Genomic DNA, 27,575 nt, shown 5'->3' on the forward strand with positions numbered 1-27,575 from the left:
AAACCTTTTCTGTTTCTGACTACACCATTGTCGTGTAAACGTAGCGCTAGTCTGTGACTAGACGGTTTTCTCTCTTTGAATATAATGTTTGTTTGTTTTGTTTTTTCAGATTGAAATGAAATGTGTTAATTATATATTAATATACTGTAAATAACGAACTCATCTCAGAGTTGGTTTGGTTCAAAGTTTAGTACACTTTATTGAAGAAATGTCTGAAATGCCTAATGGAGAAAATGAATGGGAAAAGTATTTCCAGAAGCAAAGCCACTGGAAAAGAGCAGTTTCCTGCTCTTTTCCTGAATGTCCGTGTTTGCAGTCAGACCCGCATGCTTCCACACATCCAGGTCAGTGTTCCCACACCAATGCCAGTGATGCAACGAGTCTAGAGGCCATCAAAGCACATCTTGTTCTGGTTTAGGTGCATAAGAAGCAAAAAATGTGACTGCATTTCATTGGTCGTGTATTTGGAATCAAGTGCGAATTCATTCCAGACCACCTTCTCAAAAGCTCTCTAAAAACCTCCAGTCTGCCATCGGCACTGTACCTCCAGACATAAACAGTAAGGAAAGCAGAGCTGGCTATCAGCTGCTATTTCCTCCACAACACTGAGTTTCCCATCTGCAGGAAAAGAGGGTGGAAGCTCAAAAGATGTCCAGTGAGATTCTTTTCTACGTTATAGATTACTGGAGTAAATTTGACAAGAAAATACTATTTCAGTCTTTCTTCTTCAAAAATTTCACGTTCATTTCAGTGTGTTCCTTGCCAGTTCTATGTAAGCAATTTTCACTCAGAAATTGTTAGTAAATTTCTCACACAATTACAAGGAATAGCTAAATTAAATGTGAATTTTGAAGAAGAAAAACTTAAACAGTATTTTCTTGTTAAACATACTTCAGTAATCTTTATTTATGAAATCTCAAAAAAAAAAAAAAATGTATATATATATATATATATATATATATATATATATTTAACACTGGTGAATGTTTATGTCAAGGGTTCAAACATCTAATGAATGATATTACATAAAATGCTGACAAAAAATGCAACAACTTACATTCTGAAATGTTTCAAAAATGTTAGTGGCAGGAAATTAAAATGAACCAACACAGGTCTAAACACCAAAAGTTCCCAGAAGTCTGTGTCTCTTTAAGGTGACCACACACAGAGTGTTTATTTATTTTTTATACCGTATATATTTTTCTTAAACAAGCCTGACCATTGGTTATTTCAGAGCATTCCAGGGCTGCGAAGACATGAAGGCCGTCTTTATGAGGCTTTCTGACAGTGAGGAAAAAGTGCAGACATAGCACACTACCGCAAAACTAAAGACGACTGTCTAGATCAAAACAGTAAAAACGATCATTTTGTTTTACTATTATTATTATTCAGAGTTCTGACTCTTTTAACGCCATCAATGGATTGTCTGTTCTTCTGGTTCATTTGAGCTCAGTGACTTTACACATGCTAACTGTGATACTTGGCTCCTCACACTGAAGTGTGTGTACGCAGTGCTAAAGTGAAGAGCAGCTGTAACGCCAGTGGAGTGAATGAGAGCATTTACGTGGCATCATAAATCAGACTCTATAACCAGCAGCAGCCAGAGAGAGGAAGTGGTTAGGAGTTTATCTGCCACACTTCACTTAAACACATCCTCAGAAAGCCTGACTCATTAATGAGGTTAAATAAGCCCTTCAACAAAAAAAGGTGAAAATTGTCAACACTCTCTTTGGTTTCACTATTACTCAGTATTAGTATGTTTTGACACAGCTCACATAGCACAATAACACATATGTTAAAGTTTTTTTCAGTCATTCATTTTCATTAAGTACATTATTTTTCATCCAAGCACGCATTGCTTCAGAAAAAGTTAATAATAAAATGAAGACAAATAAAGACTAAATTGTCCCTCTCTAAATAATTATTATTACTATTATTATTATGATCTTCTGTATGTATACTTTTTTTCTAATATAGGGATGACATGTCTGGGAGTTCAAGTCTTCTAAGGTTAAAGAAACAATAGAAAGTTCATATGGTAGAACTCAAGCAAAAAGTAGATGAAAATATAACAGAGCTCTAACTACCACACAATATAAAGATTGAATTAAACTAAGCGATCCCATTAACTATAATCAAAGACATTCATCATAGAAGAAAACAACCACAGATTTTCCTTAAAGGTGAGCAATGATTGGATCGTCTGGAGTCTGTAAAGTAGGTGAACAGTGAATAATACTGTGAGTAATAGGCTGTAGTTTGCAGACGGTATGTGACTGTAATTACATTACGAATATAGAAAATTGGATCAGAGCTAAGGAAAAGAACAATGAAGAGAAGATAAAAGAAGGGAACAAATGGAGGAGAATGTCACACATGCTATCAATCAGGGCTGTGTGCCGTTCAGAAATGACGGAGAATGTCTTTTAAATACAGATTAATAACTGATTTTAAAATGAGGTAATCCAGATACAGATTCACAATTAAAATGATATAAATAATTAAAGAGTCCTGCAATTCAAAGATAATTGTCACGTGTGGTGATACAAGAAACACTGAGAGATCCAAGTCCGGGTATGATATTTATTAAAGGGTAATCCGAAGGGGTAACAGTCCAGGCAGGGTCAAAACCAGAATATCCAAATCCAAAACATAAACAAAACATGAACACAAGGCAAGGGCACGACTAGATGACGGACATGAATTAACATCACATTAAACAAGGACTCCGTGACTAAGACTCAGACAGACCAGGTATAAATACACAAAAGGATAATGGGGAAACAGGAGACAGGTGGGGAACAATCAATTAACTAAACAAGGAGGAAGGTGACCAAATAAGGAGACAGGAAGTGATAATATGATAAACACCGTGGGAACTGAGGACACCTAGTGGAAAACCAGGGAACACAACCCAGACACTGTGACAGTACCCCCCTTCTACGGAGCGGCTCCCAGACGCTCCAAGACAGACACAAAACAGAGACCAGGAGGGAGGCGGACAGGTGGAGGCTCAGGGGGAGGGACGGAGGGCCAGAAAAGAAAAACATGGGGAACAGGCACCAGAATGTAAACACAACACAGAAAGACCAGGAGGGAGGAGGACCGGAGGAGGTTCAGGGGGAGGGACGGAGGGCCAGACTAACAGAAAGGAACAGGGACAGACATTAACACAAAAACAAAAAGGAAAAAACAACATGAAGCCCCCCAGGGCGGAGCAGAAGACCACCACACCCTTGTGGTCAAGGCCAGAGTCCTCCAGGGCGGAGCGGAAGACCACCACAACCGTGTAGTCAGGGCAAGCGCCCCCCAGGGCGGAGCAGAAGACCACCATGTCCGTGTGGTCAGAGCGGAAGCCCCCCAGGGCGGAGCAGAAGACCACCACGTCCATGTGGTCAGAGCGGAAGCCCCCCAGGGCGAAGCAGAGGACCACCACGTCCGCGTGGTCAGAGCGGAAGCCCCCCAGGGCGGAGCAGAGGACCACCACGTCCTCGTGGTTGACGCCAGAGTCCCCCAGGGCAGAGCGGAAGACCACCACAACGGTGTAGTCAGGGCAAGCGCCCCCCAGGGCGGAGCAGAAGACCACCATGTCCGTGTGGTCAGAGCGGAAGCCCCCCAGGGCGGAGCAGAAGGACACGGAAAGGATTGACAGATTGATAGCTCTTTCTCGATTCTGTGGGTGGTGGTGCATGGCCGTTCTTAGTTGGTGGAGCGATTTGTCTGGTTCATTCCGATAACGAACGAGACTCCGGCTTGTTAAATAGTTACGCGGCCCCGTGCCAGGAAGGTGACCAAATAAGGAGACAGGAAGTGATAATATGATAAACACCGTGGGAACTGAGGACACCTAGTGGAAAACCAGGGAACACAACCCAGACACTGTGACAATAATTACTTAACTGCTATATGTGTCATTTTAGTTAGAAAAAATGTCAACTTTAATGCATGTTTCCAGACTTACAGGACATGAGGCTATATAATCTCTAATTAAAACACCTATGCAATCTAAATATATATATATATATATATATATATATAGATTGCATAGGTGTTTTAATTAGAGATTATATAGCCTCATGTCCTAGATTTTAAAATATTGCTTATTACTTATAAAGCCCTGAATGGTTCTGTCATTCTGTCACTAATGGAGTTTTGGTTCCTTTCCTCTGTCGCCTCAAATGCAAATTATTGCACAGATACTATTTTAACTGAACTGAGCTGGATGATGACATCACTGAATCAATGATGAACTGCCTTTTTGCATTATTGACACACTATTTTCCTTTTTAATTCTGTTCAGTTTCTTTGTCACAATCTATATTGTTAAAAGCGCTAAATAAATAAATTTTACTTGACTGGACAAAAGTTTGATTTTGTTGCCACAACCTAAAACATTTAACAGTAAACCCATGTGTTACTAATCAGTCATAATTATAGATTCTATTCACTATATTAGACAAGATTTTGCCCTAATCAACTTTTTTTAAAAGTTGGGTTACACTTTATTATGTGTTATTGTTACAGTGTAATTATACATTTAAGTACTGAGTAATATTACTTAGCTACCTGTACTTTTTCTTGCTATATGATTAGAGTTTGGCTTAAGAAAACATGCATATAATTATGCATAATTTATTGTCATTCTAACAGTAAGTACATGTAATGTACAACGTAATGTGTAAACAAAAAAGTGTTACAAAAAGTTGTAAGCCGGGTATTTACTGTATAATTGTTGCATATCCCAGAGAGGATGCTATATATATATATATATATACACACACACACACACATATATATTAGGGGTGGGCAATATGGAAAAAATATCATATCACAGTTTCTTTTAGAAATATCATGATTCACGATTTTTATCACGATTCTTTGTCATGTTGGTTTAACTATTTTGCAAGTTGTCAGAGCATTACAGCTTTCCCTATTTTTTTCCCTAATTTCCCTATTATAAAGACAAAGCCTTTCAAGGTAAAAAAAAAAAAACAACAACAACAACAAAAAAACATGGCAGACATTTAGGCCAAAGAGGGTGAAGATAATAACAAAGATTAAAGAATGACAAAGATATACATTACAACTACACATAATATACAAATATTACAATCAGTGCTTTATTTTCAGGTACAATTTAGCAGGAATATTCAAGAAACTGAATTAACAAATATAAAAATAAAACACTATAAACTGATTCCTAAAGCAACTGCATTAAATTCCTTCACTCATAGTTCACCCAAAAATAAAAATTCTGTCATAGTGTTTTGTTTTTATACCACCATTTACTCACTCAAAACTGTTTTTAAACCTGAATGAGTTTCTTTCTTCTTCTGAACATACAGGTGCTGGTCATATAATTAGAATATCATCGAAAAGTTTATTTATTTCACTAATTACACTCAAAAAGTGAAACTTGTACATTATATTCACTCATTACACACAGACTGATATATTTCAAATGTTTATTTCTTTTAATTTTGATGATAATAACTGACAACTAAAGAAAATCCCAAATTAGAATATTATTTAAGACCAATACAAATAAATTATTTTTAGAAATCTTGGCTAACTGAAAAGTATGAACATGATAAGTATGAGACAAGTATGAACATGATAAGTATGTACAGCACTCAATACTTAGTTGAGGCTCCTTTTGCCTGAATTACTGCAGCAATGCGGCGTGGCATGGAGTCGATCAGTCTGTGGCACTGCTCAGGTGTTATGAGAGACCAGGTCGCTCTGATAGTGGCCTTCAGCTCTTCTGCATTCTTGGGTCTGACATATCACATCTTCCTCTTCACAATCTTCAGAAAATCTATGGGGTTAAGGTCAGGCGAGTTTGCTGGCCAATGAAGAACAGGGATACCATGGTCCTTAAACCAGGTACTAGTAGATTTGGCACTGTGTGCAGGTCCCAAGTCCTGTTGGAAAATAAAATCTGCATCTCCATAAAGTTGGTCAGCAGCAGGAAGCATGAAGTGCTCTAAAACTTCCTGGTATACAGCTGTGTTGACCTTGGACCTCAGAAAACACAGTTGACCAACACCAGCAGATGACATGAACCCCAAACCATCACTGACTGTGGAAACTTTACACTGGACCTCAAGCAACATGGATTGTGTGCCTCTCCTCTCTTCCTCCAGACTCTAAGACCCTGATATCCAAAGGAAATACAAAATTTACTTTAATCAGAGAACATAACTTTTGACCACTCAGCAGCAGTCCAGTCCTTTTTGAAGCGAGATGCTTCTGATGCTGTCTGTTGTTCAAGAGTGGCTTGACACCAGGAATGCGACAGCTGAAACCCATGTCTTGCATCGTCTGTGTGTAGTGGTTCTTGAAGCACTGACTCCAGCTGCAGTCCACTCTTTGTGAATCTCCCCCACATTTTTGAATGGGTTTTATTTCACAATCATCTCCAGGGTGCAGTTATCCCTATTGCTTGTACACTTTTTCTACCACATCTTTTCCTTCCCTTCGCCTCTCTATTAATGAGCTTGGACACACAGCTCTGTGAACAGCCAGCCTCTTTTGCAATGACCTTTTGTGTCTTGGCCTCCTTGTGCAAGTTAAATGCCTTTGCAGGTGTTTTGAGTTAATAAGCTGATTAGAGTGTGGCACCAGGTGTCTTCAATATCGAACTTCTTCACAATATTCAAATTTTCTGAGATACTGAATTTGGGATTTTCCTTAGTTGTCAGTTATAATCATCAAAATTAAAAGAAATAAACATTTGAAATATAGCAGTATGTGAGTAATCAATAAATATAATATACAAGTTTCACTTTTTGAATGGAATTAGTGAAATAAATCAACTTTTTGATGATATTCTAATTATATAACCAGCACCTGTAAATGCTATTTTGAGGAAGTAAAAAACCAAACAGTTGCTGGTCCACAGTAACTTCCAGAGTATTTTTTGCTACTATCAAATTCAGTGTGGACCAGCAACTGTTTGGTTACCCACATTCTTCAAAATATCTGATTTTGTGATCAGCACAAGAAAGAAATTAATACAGGTTTGGGACAATGTGACAGTGAGTAAATAATGACAAAAAGATAACTTAGGTCAATAATCAGGCGCTGTTTGACAGACTTTAGTGCGTGTGCTTCGGGTGTATGCGGTTGTACAATATACGACTGAGCCACCAGAACTGCAGCTGATAGAATGTGCGCTGTAGCACGATACTACGATATTTCTTAAAAAGCAGATCGTGGAAACATTTTTATCGTCCGCGGTTAAAAATCGTCATTTTGCACACCCCTAATATATATATACCATAGCTTAGTAAATGAAAATATTGGTCCTTGTTTGTATTTGTGCTAGATAAATATAACTCGTTGTTAATAACTGCCACACTTCTACAGGAGACACCTTTGGTGTGAATTTCCTGCCTGATGAAGACAATGCTAAATTGGAGACAATGTACCAGAAAAGGAGGAAAGAACTGAGGGCAAAGGAAAACAATAACTCAATAGAATTACAGTTTCACACACGTCAGATCCACAGGAGAGTACTGGCAGCTTTGTGCCACAATTAAATTGAAAAATAACCTATAATATCTTTCTGCAGCCTGAACAGGTGTGAAAAAAGCAAACAGTCTCACAGACGGTCATGCCAGAAGCTCCAAATATACTTCTGTGGAAGAAAAATCCCCATTGATACTGAACAGTAAGGTTGGGCAGCGTGACCAAAATCCTTTGACAAGATGAGTCATTTGAGTCGTCAAAGGTAACAAACCTGTTATTTTTGCTGGAAATGATGACATAGGAAAATCTGTTGATGGGGTTTTAAAGTTTATTTGATTTATTACATTTCTGTAGAATTTGGCTTTAGTATTTTTAAAACCATCACAGAACAAAACCTTCAGCTCAAACAGTATGATTTCTCCCTTTTCTGTCAGTGATTAGACAACTTTAGACAACTCTATCAGTATTTGCCTGTATTCCCTTTAGTGTGACAGAATAGTCATGATATATTCACAATGATTTTGCTGCCAATATAAAATGTAGTGTGATCTAATATGCTTTTTATTAGGTTGTTACGTTTCACAGAGACCATTAGATCAGATTCCTGAAGATCAGAATGAAATCGAGTTGTTTTATCTGGCTTTCTCTTTAATCGTAGTCCATCTGAATGAATCAATTCCTTCCTCAGCATGTTCACAGCACATGACATTTTATGTTTAAAATGTTCTATTAAGTCTCTCCAATAACATTTAACCATTTAAGACCAAATACATTTTATTTTATTTTATTTTATTTTAGCAATTGAAGGTAGGGCCTTAGTGGCAAGCTAAGCATATACTTGTATTTTATTTTTATTTTTCTTTTTTTCTTTCTGACATTATAACAATTTACACTGACTTTTAAGATATTTTTGATGAAAATTTGCTTAAGTAAATGAGGCAACACATTAAACCTCAAATACACACTGTTGTGAGACACACATTTTCAACACAGAGGTTTTATCATGAGACTAGTCTGATAAAATGACTGGCTTACTGACCTTGACTGGGCAAAGATGTATACAGTCTTTTAACTTTAAAAAGAACAGCTTTTTTTACTGTTAAAAGAATGCGTGTGGTCCATGTATATGGTATTCACACTCTTCAAATCACATTGGTAAGACATAACTAAAAATTCACCCACCAAGAAAATTTGATGGAGCTTGAATTTTATTGAACACCTTGAAGACAGTTTTGTAATACTAGCTGCTGTTATATGTACTAATAAGAGCTCTAAGTTTTAGATTTTAGTAGTCTATAAGTCACTGTAACACAGGAAATGGAAGATAAAAATGATTTCATTCAAAAATGATTTAAGGTTGTTTTGCTGTGGGAGATCTTATGAAAACATATAAGGAATATCCAGAACCAATGATTATGTCAGGATCTCTAAGGAGAATTGGTCGTCATACGATGTTAAAAATCCCAGTACTCAGTGAGAACCAGGTGAAAGCAGCTCTCCAATCATAGGCCTTCACAAAAAAATAAAAACCTCCCCAAATCAAACTTTTCTAGTAAATGGTTACAAATCTACATTTTTTCAATTGTCCTAGTTGAAACTATAAAATTAAATTCACACTAATTCAATTTGGCCAATAGAAATATTTAGATGTGATCAGTCAAAAGAAATATTTGAGTTGGAGAAGAGTCTAGAGTGTCTAGAGAAAGTTCATTTGTCAGTAGGACAATAATCCCCAAAAATAGATAGGAATGTACAGTAGCATAGACTCACTCAAATCCAAAGCCAAGAAGAATGGGCCAAAATCACAAAGAACAATGATTACTCCAATGATTTTTTTTACATTTTCAAGAACCAACAGGCTGTCTCAAAAACCCATTATAGCCTCCTGTTTAGACACCAGTCTAGCCTAGTCAAGTATTTACTGGCAGTGGACTTTAAACCTCAAAATGTTAGATTTCTGCCCTCAAAAAAAAAAAAAAAGCCAAATAAAAAAGAAATGCAACTGGTTAAACATTGAACTTCAGGTAGAGACAGGATTGTTGCATTCTGGTTAACTCAATAGCTATATAATTACAATGGATATTCAATACTAATTTACATTACAATTTAATTTCAGACATACAAGTAATCAACTTAAATGTTCAATTAAGTGGAAAATGTGTGAATTTCAAATCCATCATCACAATTGACAGGGAAAGAACAACCAGCAGCTGTAAAGTGGATGTTACCAAAGCAACTACTGTGTGTTTGCTCTTTCCAATCAGTGGTAATTTGAGGAATCAATACCCCCTACCACGACTCTGCAGAAGAGCTGTGTCTTGTCTCGAGATGGGAAATGGCTTTTCCTCTAAGCACACTCTACTCTTATGCCCCATTTTTAAAGGAAGACATTTATTCTGTCCCTGCCTCAGCCTTATCTGCTCCAACAATCCCAAATCTCAAACAGTTCAACGTTTATGGGACGCAACGACAGTCACTGCTTGAGCGTTCCCTCAGCTCCTGCTTCAGTGTTTTCCTCCATCTCTTCCTGCTGGCGGCTGAGCGAGCGAGCGGCTGAGTAATGTGACAGCTATGGCCCTGTGAGCTCAGTGTTCCAGCTCTGCGAGCTCCAAGAACAGCTCTGTTGTCATGAAGACTGGTAAAACAGTTTTCACCCTCACTAACACGTTATAGATGGCAAACACTGTCTGTGGGCTGAGATGGTCATCCGTAAGTGTCCCCATAAAACAAAAGACTTAAAAAACATACAAAACAATTCTTTATGAAATTCAAAAGTAGTTTTCTGTAAAGAGTCCCCGTAAACCACTAGTATGTGTGTGCGTGTTTTAGAGCTTAACAGTCCCTGGTCATTACTGCTGTTATTGTATGGAAAAGAGCAGTGTGAACATTCTTCAAAATTTCTCCTTTTTTACTTTCTACAGAAAGACAGTCATACAAAATGAGTTAGTGATTGCAGATTTTCCTTCTTCCGTTTAGCTTTAAATCTATAGAATAAACAAAGTGTCCTAATCACACACCAAACCTAATTATCTAGTTAAGATCATTAAAGCACATCATGCAACATTACCCACACAGCCAAGGGGGAGGATGGATAAAAGAGGAGGAAGTGCAGCTCAGTCTTTCCCTGTCATCTTACTTCAGCTCAAAGATCTGACATGCACCCTTCCCCAATCCAGGCTACTTCCTTCCTTCCTATAATTTACATTTCAGGGATTGCAGGATTCTCCACCAAACATCTTTTTCAAAACAAATGCATGAAGAGCCTAAGGGTGCGATCAATGTGTAAAAGGTGTTTAGGAAAATATCCACCCTCTTTTCCACCCTCTCCACATGCATACTTCCAAACAAATGACCTTTCCCTATTCAGATGTGTTTCACAGTTGAGTGAAGGAGACTGAGGTTGGGGGTGGGGAACACACTCGTCTGTCCCAGCGTTGTTTATTTGCTCCTTTCTCTGTCTTTACTGGGCTATGCAGAACATGTATAGTATAATATCTCTACAGCTCTTATTAAGTGTTTCCTATCAGCTTAAACTCTTGAAATGTCAACCCCTTAGGGGTTACCTGTCAGCTAATATAAAGACACTGGCTGCAAACGAAACTGGCTGAACGGACTCAAGTGGAAGTTTGTTCAACCCAACCACAACAGTAAAAAAAAAAATATATATCTTTATCCTCTCAGCTGGTCTGCTTCTCACACTAATCAACCATATGGCTTCAGAAGACTCGAAATATAGTGCATGGGTCGTATGAACAACTTTTGGGATTTGAGTAATCATATGTTATCACTGTAATTGCAGGATGTGTTTTGTGAGAGAAGAAAAGCCATAAGATTAGATCTATAGAACGGTGAGTAAATGATCCCTTTAATCTCTACTCGGTTTCAATCAAAGCACCCACTATAATGTCCCATTGGTCAGGATAATCAGTTCTGGTTGTTCTGGAGAACATATATGGCTGGATTGCCTACATAATGGCAAAATATAAATAACACAATTCACCGAGAGCAATTGTGCTGTACAATAAATAGCTAAAATAACAGATGAAGTGCAATTTTCGCATCACTAACATCAGCAAATGGAACTGCAAAAATAATAACTATTTTCCAAAAGGCTCTCCAAACTCAGGGTTGAGCCAGTGTTGGCGCTGAGCTGCTCAGGATGTTTAGACGATGTTGCAGAGTGCTTGCATTTTTTTTTTTTCCAGAGGACTAATTGCTTTATTATACTTGCAAGCTGGGATACGACAACGTATTTTAATGTTACATGCTCCATCTTCAACCAAGTGAAACCAATTTTATGCCATATTAATACAAAAGTCATTAAAAATGTGTAATGTGTAAAATGTGTAATATATTTTTTAATCTATCCATCTACGGACGACAGATTTTGGACCACAGCCAGGTGAGCCACTACTAATCATTTTAAAATAATTGTCTGTCATTACTCACTATTAATTAAACTATACATTTGGCTGTCATCAGGGCATGCTTTAAACTAGACGATACTTTTGAAATAATTTTAGTCATTTAATTCCTTGTTTTAGAGGTTGGTTTAAGAGGGAGACGAAAGTGTCCGTCACCTCAAAGGACCCCAGGGACAAAAGCAACCTTCTGTGTACTTCTCTGATAGTGGCCCATTAATTAACACCATTGATGAGCTTAGCCACTGAACTGAACATGAAGTCTTTCAGCTCAGTGAGAATGCATATTCTATACAGCGGTAAAAGCCATTGTGAGAAAATACTGTGTTATAGTCAGAGTCATTTTAACTGCAAACATGGAGAAATTTAGCATTATATAACTTGTTCACCAATGGTTTCTCTGCAGTGTTTGAAATAAGTCAAATAAATAAATCCATCATTAAGGTATTTTACATTTAAACTGTTGCTATTATGCGGTCCATTATTCGTAATAATGCTTCTTCCAGTGAAAAAGTCCACCCCCTGCTTTCCTCTCACATCAAAATTCAGCCACATATTTGTTTAGAGCTGCTCTGGACTGATTTTGGACTTCTTGAACTGTGCATATTTATCTCCTGATTCAGACAAGACAACTGTTTCACTGAAAAAAACAACAATATTATGAATATAGGCATATGAAATATTTTAATAAGCAATCTTAATGACAGAAACACACAGGAGTGGTGTGGATTATTGTGATGTTTTTATCAGCTGTTTGGACTCTCATTCTGACGGCACCCATTCACTGCAGAGCATCCATTGCTGAGCAAATGATGGAATGCTATATTTCTACAAATCTGACGAAGAAACAAACTATACCTTTAAGAAATTGTTTTAGGTTTTCTCAAACTAGTAAGCATGTTTTCATTCGTAATGGCAAAACAATGTAAACAATGATAAATGTGTATGTAGGTTAGTATGTATGCGAAGATACTTTGTAGACAAACTTGTTCCTGTAAGTTAGTTCAATCTGCTCCCTTTGGGATGTTCTTAATGTCAAAATAATTAATAAAAGGTGTACATTTTTAAGTTTTGAAGGAGCACACAAGTTCAAACAACGTTCATCATCAATATGTTGACTTCAGAACAGTATTTCCATCACTAAAAGCAGAATGAAGAATGTCAAGATGACAGTGTGCAATGATTCCTAATATATCGATATCACAAATCTTGCCTCTTGCATTTGTCTGCTCAAAGCATTTCAACTTCTGAGCTTCAGTAGACCTTATATGTAAAAATAATGTGCAACAGACAGAAGGCAAAGCCTTTAAAGAGACATGAAGGCTCAAAGAACCACCAATCCGAAATGCACTTCAGTCCAAGATCACCATTTCTTCCTTTCCTGTACAAATGCATAGGTCATTGAAGGAGAGGGCCTGTTGGACTGCAGATGTAGTTCTGATTCAACCAAACACATCTTAACAAACAATCTCCTTCATTAAAAGAGGACTAGACCTCATCAAAATGGCTAGTTGGACATGGCAATGCCTCCTCCGCAACACGCAAAAAAAGTTCTAGGTTCACAACTTTATGTTTATTTATATATTTGCATCTCCAAATGGTCAATAAAAGGCATTTTGTCTGGCGTCAGATCAGTGCACATGATGTGAAAAAGTTGCATGTGACACGTAACGTTGTATTCTGGGCATGTGCGCTGTGATGGTTCATCCACTGATTATCAATGTATCTGCACTCCTGAGCTGGTTATGTGATGCACGCGCTGTCTACTTCAATGTAAACCGTTATCTAATCCATTTTGAGACCTGACATCTACCTTTTTTCTTACTGGTGACATTCGGTTCGGATAGCGAAAGAAACTCCGATTTAACGCAGTTTGGATGTTCTGTATTGGTATGATGTCTACATGCACGGCAACAGTTTCTGAATTGTGGGTGTTGTATGATGATACATATGCCAAATACACTCACCATCTATTGCCCTTGCTGGAAGAACCACCTGCAAAGTGTGCAAAAAAAACAAAAAGAACAATCCGACAAGCAGCCTGCCAGCTGTGTAGCGCAACATTATATTTCAACAGAAGAAAAGGCCGGGAACAAAAGAGCCAAATTAAATGCAACGCAAGGTCGGACGATCCAGTAAAGCTGCAGTCTGATCACGGCTGATGCGCCTCTCCAAATGCGCACACTGGCGCAAAAGGCTTCTTCTGGCACGCGCGATTCACGTATTCCTTGAATGCATGGCACAACCTATGGATGATATATGTCTGATACACGGCATCAGTCACCATGGAGACAGTGCGCTCAAAGACTTCCTTTGTTGAGGATGAAAGCCAGCGCTCCGCTCAGTGCCAGTGCCACCTATGAATGTGCGCCGATTCTCTCTGTTGCTGCTGGTAACACAGATTGGGCGAACTGTGTGGTCCAATCCTGAACTAGTGATGCTCGGAGGACTCGTGAACTGGTTCGCGAGTCGGACATAGTTCGGTTCGAGAAATCCAACTGCCCTGTAAGACCGTTTCTCAAGTGATTTGCATACTGCATGGACGTATAAAACCCTTCAATATCATGTTATAGTCACATTATATATATATATATATATATATATATATATATATATATATATATATATATATATATATATATATATATATATATATAACAAATAAAAATAAATAAATAACATCTCTCCGTTTGTTTTTTATTGCATTTTAATAGGAATTTAGTCAGCCACAAAACCACTCATTTAGTCAGCCACAAAATGAGGCAACAACTGAGTGCCAAGCTCGTTATTTTACATGCATATACATTTATCAACATGTTTGAAGCATGAAAATGTCACGTGTGGACGTAAAAGAACCGACTAAATTGTCCAATGAAACAAACTGTTCGAAAGAACCGACTCACAAGAATGAATCCGACTTCTCATCATGCGCTCGACTGACTGTTGTGTGACGTCAGGAGAAAAGCTCCATCCTCTTGTTACTCGATGGACAAGCGCGGAGCTTCGTAATTGGCTCATGTGACGTCGGAAAAGGGTCTCGTCCAATCAGCGCCGCATGCGTTGAGCCGACGCAGAGAAATACGACACCTATAATGCAACATAAAGATTAGAGATGTATTATTGAGAAACGGACTACTTTGAGAGTTTTAACGACGCCATTGAAGCTTACGTCTAATTTACGAACATAAACACCAAAAGTAGTTATACAGAAATGACTTATTTTGAGCAAAGGAACAATATTTGTGATAGCCTACTTGAACTTTTAAGAATTTTACATTTAATGAAGCTACTCTTTAACGATAGATCTTGTCGTTGTTTATTGTTAATGATGATGAGAATGATATTAAGGACAAAGTACAAATTACAAATGTATTCCTATATTTCAGGGGAAATTTTTTCACAGCTGTAGCAACAAACTGTTTTCTGTTATCTTAAACATACCCCTAACCACCACACTCACAGAAAACATTCTCTTTTTATTTTATAAAAAAAATAAAAAAAAATTAAAAAAGGAAACAGAACAGACTCTATAGCATCCTTTTTAGTAGCCTACAGTTTAATTTTCACATATGTTCTGATCACTGTGAGAGTGAAGAATAATATATCAGTAAAAGGACATATAAACAATTTTTTTTTAGTATGAAAACTAAATGTGAGACATATTTGAGCCGTTTGTTGTTTCTCCAAGGCTATAACAGGAAAAGACATCTAAACCAAAACCAGTTGGGTAGCCTACAGTAAGACACAAATAAACACCGGGACAAACATGTGCATGGATTGAGAAACAGCCTTTATTTTGCTCAGGGCTCGAAACTAGAAAACACTCTGAATGACTTCTAGAAAAAAAAGAAAAGGAAACACTTAGCTGGCAACATTTGGGCAAATTTTTCCTTTTCTCCATAAGGGCAGAACTGCTTACCATGCACTCGGAGCTCAGCTCAAATCCTGTTGTGTAACCAAATGAGTTTATCCCAGAATCTCACTGTGACCAGCGGCAAAAGTAAAGAACAACTTAGTCTGCCACATCAACAAATGGTAAAAACACGTACTGAAGTACACTGCAACAGAAAAAAAAAAACTATTTACAAATGAGGACATTGGAAGCAATCAAAAACAACAAAAGAGCAATGATATATATGCAGTACAGACAAAAAGTTTGGACACACCTTCTCATTCAAAGAGTTTTCTTTATTTTCATGACTATGACAATTGTAGAGTCACACTGAAGGCATCAAGGGCTATTTGACCAAGAAGGAGAGTGATGGGGTGCTGCGCCAGATGACCTGGCCTCCACAGTCACCGGACCTGAACCCAATCGAGATGGTTTAGGGGTGAGCTGGACCGCAGACAGAAGGCAAAAGGGCCAACAAGTGCTAAGCATCTCTCGGGGAACTCCTTCAAGACTGTTGGAAGACCATTTCAGGTGACTACCTCTTGAAGCTCATCAAGAGAATGCCAAGAGTGTGCAAAGCAGTAATCAAAGCAAAAGGTGGCTACTTTGAAGAACCTACAATATGACATATTTTCAGTTGTTTCACACTTTTTTGTTATGTATATAATTCCATATATAATTCCACATGTGTTAATTCATAGTTTTGATGCCTTCAGTGTGAATCTACAATTTTCATAGTCATGAAAATAAAGAAAACTCTTTGAATGAGAAGGTGTGTCCAAACTTTTGGTCTGTACTGTATATATATACATATATATACATATATATATATATATATATATATATATATGTGTGTGTGTGTGTGTAAAAAAAATATATTGATCTCAAACTATATTGTCATTAATAAATTCATCTCTTGGACCTCTTTGCCATATATATATATATATATATACATATATATATATATATATATATATATATATATATATATATATATACATATATATACATACATATACATACATACATATATATATATATATATATACATACATATACATACATACATATATATATATATATACATACATATATATATATATATATATATATACATATATATACATATATATATATATATATATATATATACATATATATATATATATATATATACATATATATACATATATATATATATATATATATATATATATATATATATATATATACATATATATACATATATATATATATATATAAAATTTTTTTTTCTCAACATTCTAAGAAAAGCCTGTAAAAAAACAGGGCACAATGCACTGTGCTAATATGAAAGGATATGTCCAATTTAACAAATAAAGCCCTGGCACAAATCACTAGTACCTTTTCTGTTTTTTCTACTTTTATTTATTTATTTATTTCAACAGAATGTGAAGGTGGTTAAGATTGGTCTGATTCAGGGAATTTCTGGAATCCAAAACCACTTCTGCATATGCTTCCCAAAAAGAAACATATATTTAACCAGCAGATGGATATGTTTATATGTAGACCATACTATTAAATAGAAACATAACATATAACATTCTATGAATCTTTGGCCTGTGCTTTGGAAGTATAAGTCTGGGTGTCAAGTAATACTTTGCAGACTTGGAATGCCTTAATATGGCATTTTCCATATCAAGTATAAGTACTTGATATTTATCATATCAAGTACCATATCCATAAAAGCCAGCTACAAAACTATTTGAAAGGTTTTCCAGATTTCTAACGCATATTTAATGGAAAGGGGCAAATTTGTTCTTTGAAGCACAAACTCTTTTGTACCATTCTTTCTGAGAGTGCATAAGTCAGATTACATCAGAACCATCAACATTAAGCCATTAGAAATCTTTTGAGGCACATCAGTGAAAATGATATGTAGGACAGTAAGAACTTTCTCCATTCATTTCTGCACAATATCTGTACAACAGCAGTCCATTTGTCTGATTCCCCAGGACTCATCGTCACTGTCTCCAGCTCATAACCAGACCATTGAGCGATACTTCGTCAAAAGTGGAGAGTGAGGAAACGAACCCAAAAGTGTCTTGCTATGTCATCTGAATCAGCAGATATACCATTGACTTAAAACATTTACCTAGATGCTAATATAAACACACACACACACACACACACACACACACACACACACACACACACGCACGCACAATGGAGACTGAGCTATATTTTTCTGTTAAATTGCTGTTTGAAACAGAATGACTGTTGTGTGAATAGTGAAGAAGACTGCATTAAAGACTATAATGTAGTGCATTCAGTAATACAATAAATATCAATATTAGACTTAGTTGAATCACAATCTAGTGAAAATGGTTATATTCATTCCTTAATCATATAATAAAACTTTAGAGGAATATTTGAGATTTTTTTTTTTTTTTGTGAAACATAATCAGTATTTTCACACCATAGGTCTGGCATATAGTTCATAGCACTGAAAAGCCATATTATGAGTACATTGTGTTCTATCACCCATTATTTGACTACAAACTATGATATGTTTCAGGCATAGGAAAATGCACACTATATATATAAACAAATTATTGTAATTGTTGCAGGCCAGTGATATGTGTTATTCACCTGTTGTACAGCAATGAAATAAACACCTGTATAATGGTAGGTTTATATAACTGTCTGAACTGCTGAAATATATCTTATGGTATTTGTGTAAAACTCAGTATATGATACTGCCATCCAGTGGATAGAGGAGGTAAAACCAAGCTGCCTGCAAGAAAGCAATACAGCCTGTTTACTAGGTGGGCGCCAAGAACCCCAAAAAAGGGATTCATTAGTTTACCACTAAACAATTGCTTTTGAGGGCCAGGTATACCAGTAAGCCCTGCTGAACTGCAATGAACAGCACATACATTCAGTTACATTCAGCATTAATTACAAGTTATTATTAACTGTACCATGAAAAGAGCTAATAATCATGCATTTATTTTGCATTTTTAGTGGTTTTCATATCTCTAAATATATTCGCTTTTGTTTTAATTTGCCATTTACTCAAGCTATTCTAAACTTTAAATATAGGTTACCTTAAATATTGTTTTTATTTACATCATTTATCAGTTAAATAATATGGAAATATGTCCCTCTCATCTTGAACCTTTGTGAAGGTCACACAGGTTGCCCTTGCCCTGCTAGGGGAGCTGATCATTCACATCTTCAATTATTTAGCAACTGCCTGATTCTAGCTCACTCTCAAGATGTATTGTGTGTGCACAGGGTCCTTATGCTTAGACACCACACCCAGTTGGGGCTTTAAGTCAAGTGGGAAAAGAACAAGCTCTCCCCAGTGCTGAGCATTTCTGTTCTCAGGGTGGAGTTGGACCCAATTGTGATGCATATGAGACTGCTTCAGACTCGAGCACCGAGATGGGGATGGCACTGTGGCATGCATCGCATCACACCGATCTGTCGCCATATGTTCAACCCTCTGAAAGACATTGCATTTCTACAGGCAGAGAATGCTTTGAGCAAGAATCCAAGCATGTTGTTGTCACAAGAGACACATTCTAGACAAGCAGGGGTGTCATATACAAGGGGCACACAGGCTGCATCCCATCCTGCGATCCAGCAAACCTCAACCAGCAACTCTAGCTGGTCACAGCATGAAAAACATACCTTATCAAACAACGGTGGTAAGAATTGTCATCACTCAATTGCTGGATGTCTAAGTAGTGACCGCAGAATAACATAGGTTTCATAGACAATTGGACAAGTTTCTGGTGCAGACCTGACCTGTTGAAAAGAGATGGTCTTCATCCCTCCTGGGGTAGCGCCACTTTTCTGTCTAGAAATATGGCACATAGTCTTAGAGTTTATACTTGACTAACTGGGGCCCAGGTCAGGAAGCAGACAGACTGGCTAAACCAACCCTCTGCTAGCTGCCTCACGTCACAGAGGTCAGTTAATTCTCAGCACATAGAGAGTCTTTCAACTATATATCACACTATAGAGACTGTGTCTGTTCCCCGAACTAGAAAATAAAAAAAACGTCCAAACCAATTTAAGAGTAATAATTTAATTTGAGGTTCAACAAATAAAAAACAGATGCAATACGGATAAACAAATGATAAAGCTTGGCTTATTGAATATCAGATCCCTTTCTACGTGAACACTTTTTGTAAATAATATGATCACTGATCATAATCTAGATGTGCTCTGTTTGACAGAAACCTGGCTAAAATCTGATGATTACGTTATTTTAAATGAGTCCATCCCCCAAGATTACTGTTATAAACATGAGCCGCGTCCAAAAGTCAAAGGGGGAAGTGTTGCTTCAATTTATAATGTTTTTAGGATTTCTCAGAGGGCAGGCTTCAAGTATAACATGTTTGAAGTAATGGTGTTTCATATAACATTATCCAGAGAAAACGAATGTTAATGATAAATCCCCTATAATGTTTGTACTGGCTACTGTATACAGGCCACCAGGGCACCATACAGACTTTACTAAAGAGTTGGTGATTTAATATCCGAGTTAGTTCTGGCTGCAGATAAAGTTTTAATAGTTGGTGATTTTAATATCCATGTTGATAATGAAAAAGATGCATTGGGATCAGCATTTATAGACATTCTAAACTCTATTGGGGTTAGACAACACGTCTCAGGACCTACTCATTGTCGAAATCATACTCTAGATTTAATACTGTCACATGGAATTGATGTTGATAGTGTTTAAATTATGCAGTCATGTGATGATATCTCAGATCATTATTTAGTTTTGTGCAAACTTCATATAGCCAAAATTGTAAATTCTACTTCTTGTTACGTATGGTAGAACCATCACTTCTACCACAAAAGACTGCTTTGTAAGTAATCTTCCTGATGTATCCGAATTCCTTAGCATATCCAAAACCTCTTGTTACATCAAGTTACATCAACTTGATGTAACAAAAACTATGGACTCTCTCTTTTCTAGAATGTTAAATACAGTTGCTCCTTTACACTTGAGGAAGGTTAAGGAAACCAGTCTGACACTATGGTAAAATGAGCATACTCGCACCCTAAAGAGAGCAGCCCGAAAAATGGAGCCCAGATGGAGGAAAACAAAACTAGAGGTATTTCGTATTGCTTGGTGGGAAAGTAACCTATCCTACAGAAAAGCATTAAAAACTACTAGGTCTGATTACTTTTTATCTCTTTTAGAAGAAAACAAACATAACCCCAGGTATGTATTTAATACAGTGGCTAAATTAACAAAAAATAAAGCCTCAACAAGTGTTTAGCTTTCCCAAAATCACAGCAGTAATGACTTTATGAACTACTTTACTTCTAAAATCGATACTATTAGAGATAAAATTGTAACCATTCAGTCGTCAGCTACAGTATCACATCAGACAGTGCACTATAGACCCCCTGAGGAACAGTTCCACTCATTCTCTTATATAGAAGAGGAAGAATTGTATAAACTAGTTAAATCATCTAAACAAACAACATGTATGTTAGACCCTATTCTATCTAAGCTCCTAAAAGAGGTGGATCCAGAAGTCATAGATCCTCTTCTGACTATTATTAATTCCTCATTGTCATTAGGATATGTCCCCAAAACCTTCAAACTGGCTGTTATTAAGCCTCTCATTAAAAAACCACAACTTGACCCCAAAGAACTAGTTAATTATAGACCGATCTCGAATCTCCCTTTTCTGTCCAAAATAATAGAAAAGGTAGTATCCTCACAATTATATTCCTTCTTAGGGAAAAAATGGTATCTGTGAGGATTTCCAGTCAGGATTTAATAATAATAATAATAATAATAATAATTTATTACATTTATATAGCGCTTTTCTAGGCACTCAAAGCGCTTTTACATTGTCAGCGGTATCTCCTCATCCACCACCAGTGTGCAGCATCCACCTGGATGATGCGACGGCAGCCATATTGCGCCAGAACGCCCACCACACACCAGCTTACTGGTGGAGAGGAGACAGAGTGATGAAGCCAATCAGCAGATATGGGGATTGTTAGGAGGTCATGATGGTCAGAGGTCAATGGGTGAATTTGGCCAGGATGCCGAGATCACACCTCTACTCTTTTCGAAAGACATCCTGGGATTTTTAATGACCACAGAGAGTCAGGACCTCAGTCTCATCCAAAGGACAGTGCTCGTTGAGAGTATAGTGTCCCCATCACTACACTGGGGCACTAGGACCCACACAGACCACAGGGTGAGCACCCCCTGCTTGCCTCACTAGCACCTCTTCCAGCAGCAACCTAGTTTTCTCAGGAGGTCTCTCATCCAGGTACTGACCAGGCTCAGCCCTGCTTAGCTTCAGTGGGCAACCGGTCTTGGGCTCCAGTATCATAATACTGAGACTGCTCTCCTTAGAGTTACAAATGACCTACTCTTATCATCTGATCGTGGTTATGTCTCTCTATTAGTGCTATTGGATCTTAGTGCTGCGTTCAACACTATCGACCATAACATTCTTTTGCATAGACTTGAACACTTTGTTGGCATTAATGGAAGTGCATTAGCATGGTTTAAATCGTACTTATATGACCGCCATCAATTCGTAGCAGTGAATGAAGAGGTATCATATCAATCACAAGTGCAGTATGGAGTACCTCAAGGCTCAATACTAGGGCCGCTACTCTTCACACTTTACATGTTACCCTTGGGAGATATCATCAGGAAACAAGGTGTTAGCTTTCACTGTTTTGCTGATGATACTCAGGTCTATATTTCTTCGCGGCCCGGTGAAACACACCAATTTGAAAAATGAATGGAATGCATAGTCGATATAAAAAACTGGATGACAAGTAATTTCTTACTGCTAAATTCTGAAAATAATTATAGGAACTAAAAACTCTGCATGTAATTACCTAGAACACTGTCTAAGACTTCATGGCTGCTCTGTCAATTCTTCGTCATCAGTTAGGAACCTAGGTGTGCTATTTGATCGCAATCTTTCCTTAGAAAGCCACATTTCTAGCATTTGTAAAACTGCATTTTTCCATCTCAAAAATATATCTAAATTACGGCCTATGCTCTCAATGTCAAATGCAGAAATGTTAATCCATACATTTATGACCTCAAGGTTAGATTATTGTAATGCTTTATTGGTTGGTTGTTCTGCACGCTTAGTAAACAAACTACAGCTAGTCCAAAATGCAGCAGCAAGAGTTCTTACTAGAACCAGGAAGTATGACCATATTAGCCCGGTACTGCACTGGCTCCCTATCAATCATCGTATAGATTTTAAAATATTGCTTATTACTTATAAAGCCCTGAATGGTTTAGCACCTCAGTATTTGAATGAGCTCCTTTTACATTATAATCCTCTACGTCCGCTACGTTCTCAAAACTCATGGCAATTTGATAATACCTAGAATATCAAAATCAACTGCAGGCGGCAGATCCTTTTCCTATTTGGCGCGTAAACTCTGGAATAACCTACCTAACATTGTTTGGGAGGAAGACACACTCTTGCAGTTTAAATCTAGATTAAAGACCCATCTCTTTAACCTGACTTACACATAACATACTAATACAGTACGCTTTTAATATCCATATCCTTTAAAGGATTTTTAGGCTGCATTAATTAGGTAAACCGGAAATGGAAACACTTCCCATAACACCCGATGTACTTGCTACATCATTAGAAGAATGGCATCTATACTAATATTAGTCTGTTTCTCTCTTATTCCGAGGTCACCGTAGCCACCAGATCCAGTCCGTATCCATATCAGAGGGTCACTGCAGTCACCCGGATCCAGACCAGATGGTGGATCGGCACCTAGAAAGGACCTCTACAGCCCTGAAAGACAGCGGAGACCAGGACTATTAGAGCCCCAGATACAGATCCCATGTAAAGACCTTATCTCAGATGACCACCAGGACAATACTACAGGAAATAGATGATTCTTCTGCACAATCTGACTTTGCTGCAGCCTGGAATTGAACTTCTGGTTTCGTCTGGTCAGAGGAGAACTGGCCCCCCAACTCAGCCTGGATCCCCCAAGGTTCTGTAAAAGTCAAAGTCAAAGTCACCTTTATTTATATAGCGCTTTAAACAAAATACATTGCGTCAAAGCAACTGAACAACATTCATGTAACCGATGGAGTTTCGGTTCCTTTCCTGTCAACTCTGGCTTGCTTAGTTGGGGTCACTTCATTTACAGCAACATCATTGACTTGATTGCAAATTAATGCACAGACACTATTTAAACTGAAAAGAGATGACAACACTATGTTCAATGATGAACTGCCTTTAACTGTGATTTTGCTTTATTGACACACTGTTTTCCTAATGAATGTTATTCAGTTGCTTTGAAGCAATGTAATTTGTTTAAAGCGCTATATAAATAAAGGTGACTTGACTTGACCAACAATGCTGGATGTTTTTAGCAGGGTACACTGGTCCTGCCTGTTGCGCCATATTGCACTCCCAAAAAATAAACGTTCTTTATTGTCATCAATGGTTCTATGAAGAAACTTGGACATCCATGGAACCTTTTGAATCCAGAAAAGGTTCTTTATAGTTGAAAAAGGTTCTTTAGATTTTTAAAATGTCCTTTAAAATAATTATTTTAGAAGTGGTTCTTCTATATTTTTGGTTCAAAAATGGTTCTTTATTTTTAAGAGAGTGGCCCACCCAGAGTTGGTAGTCTGAGCTTAGTCTCAGTGATGGGCCCAAATGTGGCATCTATCAACCAATATTCTGGAACCTCCATATCTGGCCCCTGGCCACTGTCACTCTAGGAGGTGGGTGCATGCTTTGAAGTTTGATAACTGCATAGTCTAGTCCTGCAGGAGAAGAGGGACAGCTTTTCCCCTGCACCTTGAAGAATAAGTTGCTATCATTACTTGCATTCCCTGAAAGTGAAAGTTATCTGCTTACTTACCCTTAAATATATCCAACCTGCTTTCTGGAAAATACCCCCAGATCAAAACGTATGCCACTCTACGGCTGTTTACATGCCCTTTTGTGTTCCAAAAACAAGTCTTCAAGACACTTGTTGTCATTGTTTAAGCTGGCTGTTTAAAAAGCTTAGCTAGTTCCCCGGTGTAGCCTGGGTACTCCAAAATTATATATTTTTTTCTCCTGTTACCACCAAAATCCTGTCCTTTCTTTCTTGCCACAATTGCCTCTGACTTGCTTAGTTGGGATTAAATCATAATGAGTTCACTTTCAAGCAACTCGTTTAAAATACTTTTTTGGGTGATATGACCAATACCTAGGCATTTCCACAATATAATACATAAGTCACAGTGGTTATAAAAAACCTTTCTCATGATATAGAAAGACAGAACACTTTGTAGCAGGGTAATCCTAAATAATTTCAAAGTGTTAGCTTGGGCACCAGACATATAAGTGGGGGAATCTTAATTTGTGAATGAAAAAATAAATAAATAAAAGCATTGGAATTCAGGCAGTTCGATCCTTGTTTACAACAAGAATGTTTTTTTGGAACAATATGTCATAATATTCCACCTCTCACAAAAGGCTTTATCTTCTGTCTGATCTTTCAAGTCTTTTTCTTCCTTTCTTTCAACATCACCATTATTCCTTTGGTGGTGGAAATTATTAAAGATAATTTGCAAAGCTTTAGGCTAGATCTTCATATTTGAATGCAATTTTTCATTTGTTGAAAGAGATGAAAAAAAAATTAAAGTGCATCGTTCCGTTACACCTTGCACTTTACATTTAATGAGAATTAAATACTAGGGAGTATTTTATAACAAAGCTACTAAGGACAGCCCAGAAAAACAAGAGTGAGATCCCCCAAGATAAGAGACATCCGTAGATATACAGTCGTGGCTAAAAGTTTTGAGAATTACATAAATATTGGAAATTGGAAAAGTTGCTGCTTAAGTTTTTATAATAGCAATTTGCATATACTCCAGAATGTTATGAAGAGTGATCAGATGAATTGCATTATTTTCATGGCAAAGAAGGACTAACTTAATCCCAAAAAAACCTTTCCACTGCATTTCATTGCGGTCATTAAAGAACCTGCTGAGATCATTTCAGTAATCGTCTTGTTAACTCGGTGAGAATGTTGACGAGCACAAGGCTGGAGATCATTATGTCAGGCTGATTGGGTTAGAATGGCAGACTTGACATGTTAAAAGGAGGGTGATGCTTGAAATCATCGTTCTTCCATTGTTAACCATGGTGACCTGCAAAGAAACGCGTGCAGCCATCATTGCGTTGCACAAAAATGGCTTCACAGGCAAGGATATTGTGGCTACTAAGATTGCACCTAAATCAACAATTTATAGGATCATCAAGAACTTCAAGGAAAGAGGTTCAATTCTTGTAAAGAAGGCTTCAGGGCGTCCAAGAAAGTCCAGCAAGCACCAGGATCATCTCCTAAAGAGGATTCAGCTGCGGGATCGGAGTGCCACCAGTGCAGAGCTTGCTCAGGAATGGCAGCAGGCAGGTGTGAGCGCATCTGCACGCACAGTGAGGCCAAGACTTTTGGAAGATGGCCTGGTGTCAAGAAGGGCAGCAAAGAAGCCACTTCTCTCCAAAAAAACATCAGGGACAGATTGATCTTCTGCAGAAAGTATAGTGAATGGACTGCTGAGGACTGGGGCAAAGTCATATTCTCCGATGAAGCCCCTTTCCGATTGTTTGGGGCATCTGGAAAAAGGCTTGTCCGGAGAAGAAAAGGTGAGCGCTACCATCAGTCCTGTGTCATGCCAACAGTAAAGCATCCTGACACCATTCATGTGTGGGGTTGCTTCTCATCCAAGGGAGTGGGCTCACTCACAATTCTGCCCAAAAACACAGCCATGAATAAAGAATGGTACCAAAACACCCTCCAACAGCAACTTCTTCCAACAATCCAACAACATTTTGGTGAAGAACAATGCATTTTCCAGCACGATGGAGCACCGTGCCATAAGGCAAAAGTGATAACTAAGTGGCTCGGGGACCAGAATGTTGAAAATTTGGGTCCATGGCCTGGAAACTCCCCAGATCTTAATCCCATTGAGAACTTGTGGTCAATCCTCAAGAGGCGGGTGGACAAACAAAAACCCACTAATTCTGACAAACTCCAAGAAGAGATTATGAAAGAATGGGTTGCTATCAGTCAGGATTTGGCCCAGAAGTTGATTGAGAGCATGCCCAGTCGAATTGCAGAGGTCCTGAAAAAGAAGGGCCAACACTGCAAATACTGTGCTTGTAATTATATTTCAGTACATCACAGAAACAACTGAAACAAAGATCTAAAAGCAGTTTAGCAGCAAACTTTTTAAAAAAACTAATATTTATGTAATTCTCAAAACTTTTGGCCACGGCTGTACTCATAATAACTTTATATTCATAATAACTTTATATTCGTCACTTCCTGTTTGTTGTTGGCGGCTGTACTGCGTTTGAGCTCCGTCACTATATTCTTTTCATTGACTATTTTTAACTCAAAAAACAATTTTATACATCATCGTTTCCGTTTATATAACGTGTGAATATATCCTCTATTGTATTCTACAACAAAAACAATCAGAGCGCCTCGCTATCACTAGTTTTATTTTGATCTCCCGGGTCCGCTATTAGCTTTTAGCCCGTTAGCATCAGCGGCGTGGTTGCAGCTAACTGCGCTAACATTGCTAATACTCTATTCACACACATTACCACTGCTGTACTCACTGTTACTTGCTTTAATGGCGGATGAATGTCTCCACTCTGTGCAGCTCGAGCTCGAGGCCGTGGGAAAGCAGATTCGCGACCTGGAGGTAAGGCAGGCCCAGCTGAGAGAGCGGAGAACCGCGCTGGAAT

The 27,575-nt window shown here is 37.7% G+C and overlaps 1 protein-coding gene across 1 annotated transcript in view; it reads right to left on the reverse strand.

Moving 5' to 3' along the window:
* LOC132126611 (low-density lipoprotein receptor-related protein 1-like) overlaps positions 1-14,270 on the reverse strand; it is a 187,469-nt gene extending 173,199 nt beyond the window's left edge. Inside the window, exon 1 of the mRNA XM_059537974.1 lies at positions 13,862-14,270. Within this exon, the coding sequence (XP_059393957.1) occupies positions 13,862-13,958 (97 nt within the window). The 5' untranslated portion in view covers positions 13,959-14,270. The remainder of the gene's footprint in view (positions 1-13,861) is intronic.
* Positions 14,271-27,575: the final 13,305 nt, after the last annotated feature.

Source organism: Carassius carassius, chromosome 44 (assembly GCF_963082965.1).
Source record: "Carassius carassius chromosome 44, fCarCar2.1, whole genome shotgun sequence".
NCBI lineage: Eukaryota > Metazoa > Chordata > Actinopteri > Cypriniformes > Cyprinidae > Carassius > Carassius carassius.